The sequence below is a fragment of the Balaenoptera physalus genome, assembly GCF_965194825.1.
Source record: "Balaenoptera physalus genome assembly, chromosome: 13".
NCBI classification, from domain to species: domain Eukaryota; kingdom Metazoa; phylum Chordata; class Mammalia; order Artiodactyla; family Balaenopteridae; genus Balaenoptera; species Balaenoptera physalus.
This window is the reverse complement of record NC_138892.1, coordinates 43,692,310-43,707,005: the sequence shown is the minus strand read 5'-3', so window position 1 is coordinate 43,707,005 and position 14,696 is coordinate 43,692,310. Positions and strand designations below refer to the sequence as shown.

Here is a 14,696-nt window from a genome sequence, read left to right as displayed (position 1 = left end):
CTCACATAAACTTTCCTTTAAAAACCTGATAAATGAGTGCTACCACAATAGAGTAAAATGTGCTTGACGGTGAATTTAGATATGATTTCACTAAGAAAGTAATTATAAGGAAAAGAAATCCACTGACACCCAAATGGCTTTGGATTATACCAAGAACAGTACCCACTGGGCCTTAAGTAACATCCATGCAAGTATAACTTCAGGAATATATCAAAATAAGCCCTATCTGGGACAAAACTTTGCCCTATAAAGTAGCTTTTAAAATTTTTTTTCATCCTGGCAATACTCCATATTCTATTAAGTATAAATATCTACACAATAATAGGCATAGAAAATAATGTATATGTGATTTTAGTAAAAGAACAAATTACTAAACTTGGGACAGCCACAGAAAATCAGTCCAGCTGGCCCAGAGATTGATTACAAATCGCTGTCAGTTCAAAATGTATTGATTCTGGATGATTGTTATCCAAATAAAATCTATTTTGAATTTCCCCTCAATGATAATGATAATGTAACTGGTTAAATCCATGTTTTATTATTATTTAGGCCATCTAAAGCAGAATTTTCTCAACTCTTGAGCCAACACATACTGATATTCCATCAATCCATTACAGGTGTGCCTAAGATTTTAATCACCTGGGGGTGTCTAGGTAGCCAGCGGACTCCAACTCCAAGCAGCTTGGTCTGCTTACATCAGGACACTATAGAGATGTTATAACCACCTATTTGTACGAGAACTGCTCTAAATAATACTCATTAAGCAATCTCAGTGATTTTGTAAAACGTATAATTTAAAGTTGAGATATTGAGAGTCTAGAGCTTTGTTTCCCTTTTCCTAAAGAAAAACTGCTTTATCCCTGCCATTTTTCTTAATTGGCCTGAATTTCTACAGTTTTATTAGCTTATAACTTTCAAAAAAAAAAATAAATCATCCAGCTACTTCTCTCTGGGGGAAGGGGTGATGCAGATTAGCCCATTGTCATAAGTAGTGGTCAATGAACATTTTGAACAGTATAAACTAAATTTTTACGAACTCCCAAAGATTCAAGATGATTTTTCCACTGTAAACATACCAAATGCCAATCTGTGGTAAGAGTGAGGACCGAATTTGCATATTAATGAATATTCGCCTCAGTCCAAATTCAACTGTTGCAATTATCTATTCAATTTTAAGTCTGTAAAATCTTGGGGGGCAAATTATCTTATCGAATGAGTAAAAATACCAATAACTTACAGCAACAGATCTTCTTGTACTCTGTTGTGTGATGTAAGGGTTGTCTGCATAACCCTGCTGTAGGAGGGCTTTCCTATCCAGAGTTGTAAGATCATCTGTGATGGCTTCTGCACCTTGTACACACTAGACATGAAGCAATAAGTGAACCCTCACACACATACTTAGAATATTTGTTTTTAACAAAATAAAGGATAAAATGATCACTGGATATGTCAAATTAAGAGTACAGGCTCTGACAATCAGACTGCCTGTTTGAATCCAGCTCTCCCACTTTCTAGCTAGACGACACCTCTGTGCCTCGGTTTACTCATAGATAAAATGGGAATTAACATTAGTAACTACTTCACACACACGAAAATGATAAATGAGATGATACATGTCCAACACTTATAAAAGTACCCGACATATAGTAAGCATTTCATAAAAAGTAGCAACTATTATAATTGTCCATTTGAGTCTTTGTGAACTTAATAAATATGGGCATGTCACTCCTTTATAAAATTAAGTTCGCAAGTAAAGTACCAGTAGATGGGGTGTATCCTTTGAGATTGTTAAAATCAAACACAAACAGAGATCAGCCTTGAAAATTCCCTGAGCAGACAATACCAGTTTAGTCATAAAAGCAAAGCTTAATTTAGCTTATTTTGCAAGACAAGTGAGACTAACTTGACCTGGGTCATTTCTTGCTTGTGTCTCTGGAAATCATAAGCAAAATGTAAACTGTTCCCCCAAATTGATACCCACTAACCAATCCCCTATCATTTAAGAAAATTTTCATATTATAACCAACCACTGTGAAGAATAAAGTCACTGCCGCCTCACTACATAAACTGCTTTATAATAGATTCCTGAGTCTCATCCCGTGTCTGATTTGAGTACTTCCAGTTCACGAACTGTCTTTTTGGTGTGTGCACAAAACTTTTACTAATTACTACTTCGGTGATTCATTGGTTTTATGTCTGCTATTTCTGAACTTTTGACAAGGATCCTAAAGAGATAAACACTAAATTTTTCTCTGAATATAAGATGTGCTTACATGAGCTTAACAAAAAATAATGCCCCAATAGGATAGCAACTTGTCAAAAACATAATAGATTTCAAGAGTCTTTCCCCCAGGATTTGTTCTTACTTTAGATCTTCCTTGAAAGGTCACATTCCATCTTCATAATCTTTGCTGTCTTCATGACCTTCGATTGCTACATGATACTTTATTATACATTTGTTTATGACTTGTTGCCTGCCTCTCCTGATGTAAGTTCCACGAGGGCAGGAACCTTGTCTGTCTTTTTCATTGCAGGATCCCTGGTGCCAGAACAGGACCACATGTAGTGAGCTCTTGCTGTTTATTCAATGAATGAATAATAAATCTTAAGTATGTACTATTGGGGAACAAATTTACGAGGATACCTTATAATTTTATTTATTTACCCACTAATATCTGTTTTTCCTAAATAGTGATTTATTTTAACAGGCACCAAAAAGATGTTTAGCATTATATAAGGTAAATTTAAAAGATTAAATTGACAGATATGTTTAAGTAGAAGCCAAGCTCTGCATTATGTGTAGGTTGGAGGAAACTTTCAAAAACATTTTATTTTGTTTCAACTTGTTTTTAATCTTTTACAAAAAGGAAACAGTGGCATTTCCACTTGGTATTCAAATTTAACCTCCCCAAATCAGACTTCACAGTGGTCTTCCCCACTCCAGTTATTGACAAATCCACCCTTCCGATTGCTCAGCTCAAAAGCCTTAGAGTCGCTTTTCATCTTTCCTTTCTCTCAAGCCTAAAACCAATCCATCACCAAATATTCTCAGCCCTACCTTTCAGAATCTATCTAGAATCCGACTCCTCCTCATGACCACTTCTTATCCAAGTCTGCTGCGACCACCTCGGTCCAGGCAAGCGTCCTCACCTCTTGCCTGGATTACTGTGATGACCTCCTCAATAAAACCCATCCTCAACAGAACAAAATAGAAGGCAAAGTCCTTAAGCAGTCTACAAGACCTCCATGGTCTGCCTCCCAGCCTCATCTTCCCTTTAACTCACTGAACAATCTCCCCCCACCTCTCCCTCGCCGTTCCCCCTCATCACACTGCTCCTGATATTTCTGAAACACTCCAGGCCCACTCCTACTTCATGACACTTCATGACAGAGTTTCTCCTGGCTGGCTTACCTCTTACCCCTTTCATATGTGTGCTAAAATGCTACCTTATGGAAGAGATCTTCTCTGATGATCCTGTACAAACTGCTACCCCAGCCTCGAGTCCTAGCCTTTCCAGTTCCCTTCTACCCATAGCATTTATCATCATCTCTCATAATTAGATGAACTGATCGGTTCATTCATTCATTTGTTCTTTTTTTTTTTTTTTTCTTGCTTACTCCTTAATTAGGTTATATGCTCTGTAAGGGCAAGAATTTTTGTCTGTTTTACTCACTGACTTATCACCAGTGCCTGGAAAGGTACCTTGCATGCAGTTAAACATTAGATAACTATTTTTGAAAGAATAAACAATGAATGGGTGAATTAGGGTGATCGTTTCTAAATCCAAAAGGTGTTTTGTCTTTTTATAGAGTTGGTGAAAAAAGGTATATCTGGAACGATTAATAATAAGTACAATTAATTAATATTAATTTGGGAATTAATATTATTTTCTGTAAAATTGAAGTTTAATGATTTTCATGTTTTATTTAAAGATGTTTCACTATTTAAAATACATATATATATAGACACACACACATATAAGTTTACGTTTCAGGTGGCAAAACAATTTGACAATAAGAGATTCACCACCTTTTTATACTAAATGGAAGGAAAACTCAACACAGGAAATTTGCCTTTAAAATTCAAGCAGCGTGGAACTTTTATTTTACTGTTTGACATTATCAGTTGACTGATATATCAGTCTGATTAGTTAGTAGCTATGATCTTTAGTTATTATCTTGGATTCTAAATATATCTAACTTTAGCTTTTCTTTATCAGCAAAGAGAATCAATTTACATGTGGCTCCCTGCTTTAAAGAGGGGCTTATGTTTTGGATATCAGGGACCTCTTCTATTTCCAGAGATTACTATTCCAGTGTTAATTCATGTAATAATAATAGGATTTACTAACAGCACGTTTATACAGCAGTTTTGGTTCTCATAATGGTATACATTTAAAAAGACATCAGATAAGTTGCTCAAACCCCTTAAGTACAAGATTATTATATATAGAATATATAGAAACCAGGGCTTTTTCACAAGACTATCAAGAACATATTAAACTTTTAATATGTAGGTTAAATGCAGGTTAAAAAAAAACAATCGAAGAAGTAAAACAGGATCTTCACCAGAAGAAAATATGCAAATATTGGCTTTTATTTATAAAACTCCTTATTCATACTATATAAATATTTACAATCATATGGGAAGATTTGCAAACAATATTTGTCTTCTCTTAAACCAAAAGTAAACAAGCATCCTCATTTGAACTTGTGTTCAAGGACACCAAGGTTTTACTTTAAAACTATTTGAACTGTTTTGCCATGGAAAATAAAGCACGCACTTATAGAAACCTTCATTCTATTTTCCCAACATTATTACAGTGATCTAAATGTCACATGGTAGATCCTACAAATAATACACAGCCAGATGCTAAATGGTTATGAAATTATCCTGTCTATTACTACAGATACTAGAATATTATATTTATGTTCATCTGTTTGGATCTGGAAAATTTGTTTTGAAATAAAAGGGACCAAATAATCCCATAACGTTTGTTACTCTTTCAGCTAAACACCATGTGATTTAGTCAGTTCTAGATAGTTCCTACATGCATCAGAAAAAAAAAGCTGATATGCCGCATCTACTTACAATTTATCATTTTTTTACCTACAGTAAAATGCTAAGTAAATACAACCATCAAACCTCCCTGAAAATACATTATTCTTACTAAAAGTTAACTGAATGAAGAATTGTACCTAAGTGCTCTCACAAAGTATGGCCAGTAGTATCATAAACTATGTTTTCAAACCTTTGTAAAATTCAAGATTGACCTTTCTGGTATGCTTGTGGAAAGCCATTAAATTTATTATGTTTACTTTGCTCTTATATTCATGAACGGTGAGTTTATACCTAATTAAGATTAAATTAAAGTATAACAGTTTCAGCAATTCGGTATTAAAAACATCTCCCAAACTGATCTAGAAGACAATCATGGAGTGATGACAGTTTTAGAATAAAACAGGGTCGCTTTAAAGTCTGAAACCATTTTCCAACTTTAAAATTTAATCTGTGAGACCAACAGAGTTCAAGACAGCTACATCAAAAACAGATATATAATACTGTCTTATTTCCAACCCAAGGCAAGTGGAAAACTACTAACAGAGAAAAGATGAATAGGTCAGTAGGTCGTATAAGTAAAGTTTTCATGCCTGAAAATGGTGATAATAACCCATTATGGTTGTTGTGAAAAAACTAGTTAATGTAAGTAAAATACTTAAAATAGTCGCTGGCACACAGAAATAAATGTTAGCTACTGTACTTTATTATGACTAACAGCAAGACATATCAGACAAAAAGATGTTTCTATAATACGTGTAACTGTTTTCTTTAAATTTCATTACTATTTTATAAAGCGTTATACATTACCTTGTCATCTATCTTGTTTCTCGGAGTCTGTTGATGTGTGATATTTGACTTTGTCTTTTGTGCATTTCTCTGACTATACTGTTTGTATCCCTCTTTCATTTCAGTTTTGTATTGCTGATATTTTAGTTTATATTTGTCTGTTGGCACTGGCAAATTTTCAGGTATTATGTCCTACTCCTAGAAGTAAAAAGTATACTATCGCCATAAAAAAATCAGAATTATTATTAATTTTTCCTTATTAACATTAACAGGTTTACCATTTACCTTAGCATTTATGCCTAAGAAACAGACCATTATAATCTATTTTCTAAAGAGAGGTCATATTTAAAACATTTAGCTGGTACAGCATCACTGAGCAATCAAAGCACACAGAACTGCTCACAATGGGCACTGGCCTCAAATACCAGTTAAGCCTGTATCTTGTTTCCCAGCTGGAGATCAGTCCTGGTTCTTTTTTTTTTTTTTTTTTTTTTTTATACAGTAGCTTCTTATTAGTTATCTACTTTATACATATTAGTGTAGATATGTCAGTCCCAATCTCCCAATTCATCCCACCACCACCTCCCCACCACCACCACTTTCCTCCTGGTTCTAAAATAGAAGAAAAAATGACTTTTCTTTCTTCTTAGGAGTTTTGGATAGGTTTTTTATTCCTGCCCCAGAAAAACTCCATTGCCAATCATTTCTTCCAGAACAGTCATTAGAATTGGAGCTCACTAATACTGAGAATCTCTGGTTGCCATTTCTAGAATATTGAAATATTCTATCTTCTGGTGTTATTTGGCTCCCTGCCACAGTTCCATGGGATGAAAGATAACAGAGCCATTGGATAAGAGAAATCTAAAAAGAGTACTAAGCAAATATATATTGTCCCAGAGAGGGACAGTAGCTCCAAAAGTAGTATAAAACCAGGACAACCCTTTGAAAGTGTTGTATCCAAGTCTATACCCAGAGGAGAAGGATGAGGCAAGGCTTCAGAGCCAGAGCTGTTCAATTATAATACAAGTTAAAGAACTTGGACCTTATCCCAAAGGTAATGGGAAGACAGTACAGGATTTTAAGCAAGGAAGTGACAAATATATACAGGTATATGTTTGTAAATGTTTGATTTTATTGCCAAAAATTGTGCAAAGACTTGAAAATTACAGTGAGCTTAGCCACATGGAATAAGAACTATGTATGAATCTTAGGGAAAGCTCAAGTTAATAAAAGCAGGAAATAATTTACTCATAAGCATTTATAGCTTACTTCTGAAATATCATCTAACGGGTCATTTTTGTTATACTGATAGCAAGTACAGAAATTTTAATCAAGACTGGGCTTCATCACTCTGACAGTAAGAGTAAGAAAAAACAAATTCAGCTCAGTATCAATTTTAAAATGGTATTGTTTTAAGTACTATCCTAATAAATAGTTAAAATGTAGAAATGTAAAATCAGAAGGTGATCATTTAAATGGATCTATATATTTAATATATAATAATAAAATAAAAACAAATGTATATAATATTGATTATATTTAATTAATTTTAATATAATATATATTATTATGTATTATATATGAAACATAGACTAAAATAGCAGCACACTTCTATCACCCATCAAATATTTTCTTAATTATATTTTGGAAACATTATAACATCATCTAACTTTAGGAAGAAAATCTAAATAAAATATAGCTGTAGTTTTCATAATCATGATCATTATTATTCTCCAGAAAATGTTTTAATAGACTTATTCAAATCTGTTAAATAGATCTATTTAATAATGAGGTCATAGGGATAAGTATTTCAGAATGGCAGCTACCTTTCCTATCTAATTCCAACCAAATTGTGCTAGCCAATCCAGAATAAAGATAAATTATAGTTTATAAATCCCTAGGCCAGTGGTCAGCAAACTAGGCCCAGCTCTGTTTTTATAAATACAGAAAGGTTTTATTGGAACACAACGATGCTCATTTACTTACGAACTGTCTATGTGTTCTCACAAAAACAGCAAAGTTGAATGGTTGCAACAGAGACTGCATGGCCCATGAAGCCAAAAATATTTACTATCTGGCCCTTTATTTTAACAGTTGGATATTTTTGTATCCAACAATTTTTTTATCCAACTCATTTTTTTTAATGAGTTTTATTTTTTAGAAGAGTTTGAGGTTCACAGCAAAATTGAGTGGAAGGTATAGAGATTCCCCATATCCCCCCTGACCCTCCACATGCACAGCCTCCCCCAGGAAGGGCTGCTTTGATTCAAATTATCAAATAATTCAGATTTAACTCATAATATTGTGAACCATAAAAACCTCAAAGCACTAACTCATGTATATAAGGGAGATGGCTGAACACAGAGTAAAGAGCACAGATCTTGAAGTCAGAACTAAAGTTCAAAATCCTGGCAAGTCACTTAATCTCTAGGAGTCTCAGTTCTTCCATATCTAAAAGCAGGTTAGGCCTCTCACCTTCTGAGATGGCCCACGCTCTGTGGAGCGTGTTTCTCCCAGGGCCTCTCTCGCCTTTTGAGACAGACCACATTCTGTCTATGGAATTTGTACCTCTATAAATAAATCCACTTCTTACCTATCACTTTGTCTCTCCCTAAATTCTTTCTGCAACAAGACATAAAGAACCTGAGCTTCAGTAAATCCTGATGCCGGCCTCCAGTTAACTCTGGGATGCTTTGAAGGAACCCTGAGACATCTCAGAGAGGAATGTTAAGCTAATTAGGTTTATTTGGAACTAAGGCCCCCACTCAGGTGGGAGATGGAATGATGATTTGACCCTCCTGACTTCAGTCAACTAAAGCTTGGACTCTGTCGAACTTTCCCCCAATTACATGCTGAATTCTCCTCTGCTCAAGCCCCCTTATGAATATGCATGTACCCTTACTTTAAAATTTCCCCAATTTTGCAGTTCAGGGAGATACTGCTTTGGGAAAAGATCCCTGGTGTTCTCCTTACTTACTGCAAGTAATAAATCCTTCAGTCTCCCAGATAGATAGATAGATAGATAGATAGATAGATAGATAGATAGATAGATAGATAGATAGATAGATAGATAAAAAATAAAAGCAGGTTAATAATAATGCCTACCTCAAAGGTTTGTTGTAAGAATTAAGTGATATAAGTTATTGAAACATATATCATGTTCACTGATGAACAGTAGGCATTCAATATTTGGAACAGTAAGAATAGCAAGGAAATATATATCACTTTTATGTATTTCTAGACTAAATTTTATATTTGCTCAATTCTGTGGTGGTTACAGGGACAAAGTAGCTTTAGACTTGCACCTAATCAATGATATACACGACAGTGATATTATGAAGGTTGAAAAGAATAAAAGTCCTAATAATAGAAGCCCAGATTCTCTTCCTACCTAGCTTACACAAAATGTATATTATTTTCTTCTTCTTTCTACCATTTTTATTTGTTATATTTTCTGCAGACATACATAGATAATTTTTTAAATAATAAGAAGAAAACAATGATAAGCTTAATTAAAGAAAATAAAACTGGGCTTCCCTGGTGGCACAGTGGTTAAGAATCTGCCTGCCAATGCAGGGGACATGGGTTCAAGCCCTGGTCTGGAAAGATCCCACATGTCGCGGAGCAACTAAGCCCCTGCACCACAACTACTGAGCCTGTGCTCTAGAGCCCCCAAGTCACAACTACTGAGCCCACGTGCCACAACTACTGAAGCCCACACACCTAGAACCCGTGCTCTGCTACAAGAGAAGCCACCGCAATGAGAAGCCCGTGCACTGCAACAAAGGGTAGCCCCCACTCGCCACAACTAGAGAAAGCCCGCATGCAGCAATGAAGACCCAACACAGCCAAAAACAAATAAATAAATAAATAAATTTATATTAAAAAAATAAAAATAATTCAAGTAATGATCAATTTTCAAATAATGATTATCTCCAATTTTGCTGGTTCAACTATTCAAATCTAGGAAATGTTAATCCTAAATATTTGGAAGTATAAGTAGTCATAAAAATATGAAGAAAGGAGTCAGAAAATTATTTAATGAATCATCCTACAAGAGGAAAATTATATAGCATACATACGTGTAGTGGCTTCTTTCTTTTAGAGAATGGCTGAGTTTGACTTGTAGGAGAAGCAGCAATTCCTTTAACCTCTAAATCCATTCAAGTTCCTGTATTTATCATGCAGTGTACTTTGAAAAAGGTCAAACAAATATAAAATGGTAATTCTTATTCTAATTTTAAATAAGCCATACAAATTACATAATAATATTACATGGAAAGAAATCGGGTGGTTAATCACTTTTACACCTTTCACCAAAAGCAGCTTTTTGTGAGGCAACTGCATTATGTAGGGCAACATTTATGGGGTAAATACTAGTCTGAATAATGGCCCCCTGAAGATGTTCATGTCCTAATCACCAGACCCTGTGAATATGTTACCTTAAATGGCAAAAAAGAACTTTTCAGACATGATTAAGTTAAGGATTTCAAAATGTGGAGATTATCCTGGATTATCTGGTGGACCCAATTAATCACCTTATAAAAGGGAGGCAGGATGATCAGAGTGAGAAAGAGAAGATGTCAGGATGGAAGCACAGGTCAGAGAGGAGCTAAGATGTCAAGCAGCATTGACCAGTACTAGTACTCCTTCAATGATAAGGCTCCCTTTCCAGGTGATACTGACTCACTGTGCAGGTGTCTTTTTTGAAACCTTGAAGGAATGTGCCCCTGTCATGATGTTCTTTGTTATGACAAGATATAAAACTGTGCTGAAAACCAGGCTTCTCCAGAGCATTTCCTCAGAGCTATCTGAAAGGATGTCTCCCAGGCTATAGTCCTCAGTTTGGCTCAAATAAAACTCTCTTCTATTCATATTATAGATTGGTTATTGATTGTTTCCATTGACACCCATTTCCATAGCCCTCTGCCCTAAAAATCCCTTGCCCTAAGCCTGGGATTCTACTGCAAGAGTAAAGTCAGGAAGATTTACCAACCAACAGCAGACATATTCTGAAAGCATCACAGATCATTAGATTTGAAAATACCCCTACAGCACTAGCAAATGGCTTTCTTTTCAGAGATATCTTTCAGGAAGAAGCAACTTTTAAAAACTGTTACTGGTTTGGCTGGGGGGAGGGGGGTTGTTTGCTTTTAGTCACTTTACAAGAGCTATTGTATTTGCCAGGATGATTAGTGGCCAACGAACCCAAGTTGAAACACAGATACTAAGCAATCGGCTGAGTGATTTTCTCCATACATCAGCCTCACAGTTTTTTATACCTTAGTAACATTATAGCCATTTCAAATCACTATAGGCCACTTTAAGTCACTATAACTCACTTGAAAATAAAAACAACAAATTTTATACTCTTAAATGTCCACATCCTCCTCGTTCCTTACTTCCCCAGGCATGACAGTCATCACTCTTCACTGAAATTAGCTCTTTTTATCTCCCTAATAAACTATCAAGACCACGAAGGTTGGTATCTCATGCCCTTAATATAGCAGATGCTTAATAAATATTTAGTCAATAAGTAAACTAATGCATAATCAAATACCTGAATACATTTAAAACATATCCTTAGTTTCACTTCTCTGCACTTAATTATGACATGATCATAATGCCCTTCTATAAATTCTGTCTTCAAAAAATTAGATAAGGTGTTTAAAGCATGAATGGTAGCTATTATTCTTCACCACTCTACTGTAATCCTCAAAAAGGCAAGGGTTACTACTGGTTTTCCTCACCTGTACATCAGCACTTAACAGGAAAATAATGGGAGCTTAAATATTTGTTAAATAAGTGCATTCAGTCAATTCAGATATGAGTTATTTCAGAATTACAATCACTAGCAGTGATAAAAGAGCTCAACCTTCTGACTTTCAAACCCAGAAAAGTAAATTTTACTTCACCAAATTATTTGCTAGTTATTGCAGAGTTTAAAGTCAAACAGGTTTCAGACCTCTTTCCAGTGCTACATCTTTGCTGGTACAGGTAATAGGGAAGGGGAGGGGAAGGGAAGGGAAGGGGAATTAGCTGCAGAGACTAAAGAACACCGGAAACCTAAACTTGGTGGTAGAAGAATCAGCATTTCAAACAAATGGCCTGTGAGCTAATCTTTGGAATGCATACGAAGGGTTGTCTTTGTCCTAAAGCACTGAATATCCAGTTGGGCTATGTTGGGGTTCGCAGTAGCAAGAGGAGGGAAGAGCACTTCTTCTTTTTTTTTTTTTTTAAACTGCAGGTTCTTATAAGTCATCAATTTTATACACATCAGTGTATACATGTCAATCCCAATCGCCCAATTCAGCACACCACCATCCCCACCCCACTGTGGTTTTCCCCCCTTGGTGTTCATACGTTTGTTCTCTACATCTGTGTCTCAACTTCTGCCCTGCAAACCGGTTCATCTGTACCATTTTTCTAGGTTCCACAAATATGCGTTAATATACGATATTTGTTTTTCTCTTTCTGACTTACTTCACTCTGTATGACAGTCTCTAGATCCATCCACGTCTCAACAAATGACTCAATTTCGTTCCTTTTAATGGCTGAGTAATATTCCATTGTAAATATGTACCATCTTCTTTATCCATTTCTCTGTCAATGGGCATTTAGGTTGCTTCCATGACCTGGCTATTGTAAATCGTGCTGCAATGAACATTGGGGTGCATGTGTCTTTTTGAATTATGGTTTTCTCTGGGTATATGCCCAGTAGTGGGATTGCTGGGTCATATGGTAATTCTATTTTTAGTTTTTTAAGGAACCTCCATACTGTTCTCCATAGTGGCTGTATCAATTTATATTCCCACCAACAGTGCAAGAGGGTTCCCTTTTCTCCACACCCTCTCCAGCATTTGTTGTTTGTAGATTTTCTGATGATGCCCATTCTAACTGGTGTGAGGTGATACCTCATTATAGTTTTGATTTGCATTTCTCTAATAATTAGTGATGTTGAGCAGCTTTTCATGTGTTTCTTGGCCATCTGTATGTCTTCTTTGGAGAGATGTCTATTTAGGTCTTCTGCCCATTTTTGGATTGGGTTGTTTGTTTCTTTAATATTGAGCTGCATGACCTGTTTATATATTTTGGAGATTAATCCTTTGCCAGTTGCTTTGTTTGCAAATATTTTCTCCCATTCTGAGGGTTGTCTTTTCGTCTTGTTTATGGTTTCCTTTGCTGTGCAAAAGCTTTCAAGTTTCCTTAGGTCCCATTTGTTTATTTTTGTTTTTATTTCCATTACTGTAGGATGTGGATCAAAAAAGATCTTGCTGTGATTTATGTCAAAGAGTGTTCTTCCTGTTTTCCTCTAAGAGTTTTATAGTGTCCCATTTTACATTTAGGTCTCGAATCCATTTTGAGTTTATTTTTGTGTATGGTGTTAGGGAGTGTTATAATTTCATTCTTTTACACGTAGCTGTCCAGTTTTCCCAGCACCACTTATTGAAGAGACTGTCTTTTCTCCATTGTATATCCTTGCCTCCTTTGTCATAGATTAGTTGACCATATGTGCGTGGGTTTATCTCTGGGCTTTCTATCTTGTTCCATTGATCTATGTTTCTGTTTTTGTGCCAGTACCATATTGTCTTGATTACTGTAGCTTTGTAGTATAGTCTGAAGTCAGGGAGTCTGATTCCTCCCGCTCCGTTTTTTTCCCTCAAGACTGCTTTGGCTATTCGGGGTCTTTTGTGTCTCCATACAAATTTTAAGATGATTTGTTCCAGTTCCGTAAAAAAATGCCATTGGTAATTTGATAGGGATTGCATTGAATCTGTAGATTGCTTTGGGTAGTATAATCATTTTCACAGTATTGATTCTTCCAATCCAAGAACGTGGAATATCTCTCCATCTGTTGGTATCATCTTTAATTTCTTTCATCAGTGTCTTATAGGTTTCTGTATACAGGTCTTCTGTCTCCCTAGGTAGGTTTATTCCTAGGTATTTTATTCTTTTTGTTGCAATGGTAAATGGGAGTGTTTCCATAATTTCTCTTTCAGAGTTTTCATCATTAGTGTATAGGAATGCAAGAGATTTCTGTGCATTAATTTTGTATCATGCAACTTTACCAAATTCATTCATTAGCTCTAGTAGTTTTCTGGTGGCACCTTTAGGATTCTCTATGAATAGTATCATTTCATCTGCAAACAGTGACAGTTTTACTTCTTCTCTCCCAATTTGTATTCTTTTATTTCTTTTTCTTCTCTGATTGCAGTGGCTAGGACTTCCAAATCTATGTTGAATAATAGTGGTGAGAGTGGACATCCTTGTCTTGTTCCTGATCTTAGAGGAAATGCTTTCAGTTTTTCACCATTGAGAATGATGTTTGCTGTGGGTTTGAGGTATATGGCCTTTATTATGTTGAAGTAGGTTCCCTCTATGCCCACTTTCTGGAGAGTTTTTATCATAAATGGGTGTTGAATTTTGTCAAAAGCTTTTTCTGCATCTATTGAGATGATCATATGGATTTTGGTCTTCAATTTGTTAATATGGTATGTCACATTGATTGATTTGCATATATTGAAGAACCCTTGCATCCCTGGGATAAATCGCACTTGATCATGGTGTACGATGCTTTTAATGTGTTGTTGGATTCTGTTTGCTAGTATTTTGTTGAGGATTTTTGCATCTATATTCATCAGTGATATTGGTCTGTAAGTTTCTTTTTTTGTAGTATCTTTCTGGTTTTGGTATCAGGGTAATGGTGGCCTCATAGAATGAATTTGGGAGTGTTCCTTCCTCTGCAATTTTTTGGAGGAGTTTGAGAAGGATGGGTGTTAGCTCTTCTCTAAATATTTGATAGAATTCACCTGTGAAGCCATCTGGTCCTGGACTTTTGTTTGTTGCA

General features: G+C 35.5%; 1 protein-coding gene across 1 annotated transcript in view; it reads right to left on the bottom strand.

The window, feature by feature from the left end:
• Window positions 1-12,428, bottom strand: part of CAPS2 (calcyphosine 2) — a 34,757-nt gene extending 22,329 nt beyond the window's left edge. Inside the window, 4 exon segments of the mRNA XM_082421164.1 lie at window positions 1,238-1,360; window positions 5,870-6,040; window positions 9,931-10,011; window positions 10,015-12,428. Coding sequence (XP_082277290.1) covers window positions 1,238-1,360; window positions 5,870-6,040; window positions 9,931-10,011; window positions 10,015-10,032 — 393 coding nt within the window. The 5' untranslated portion in view covers window positions 10,033-12,428.
• Between the last annotated feature and the right edge of the window lie 2,268 nt (window positions 12,429-14,696).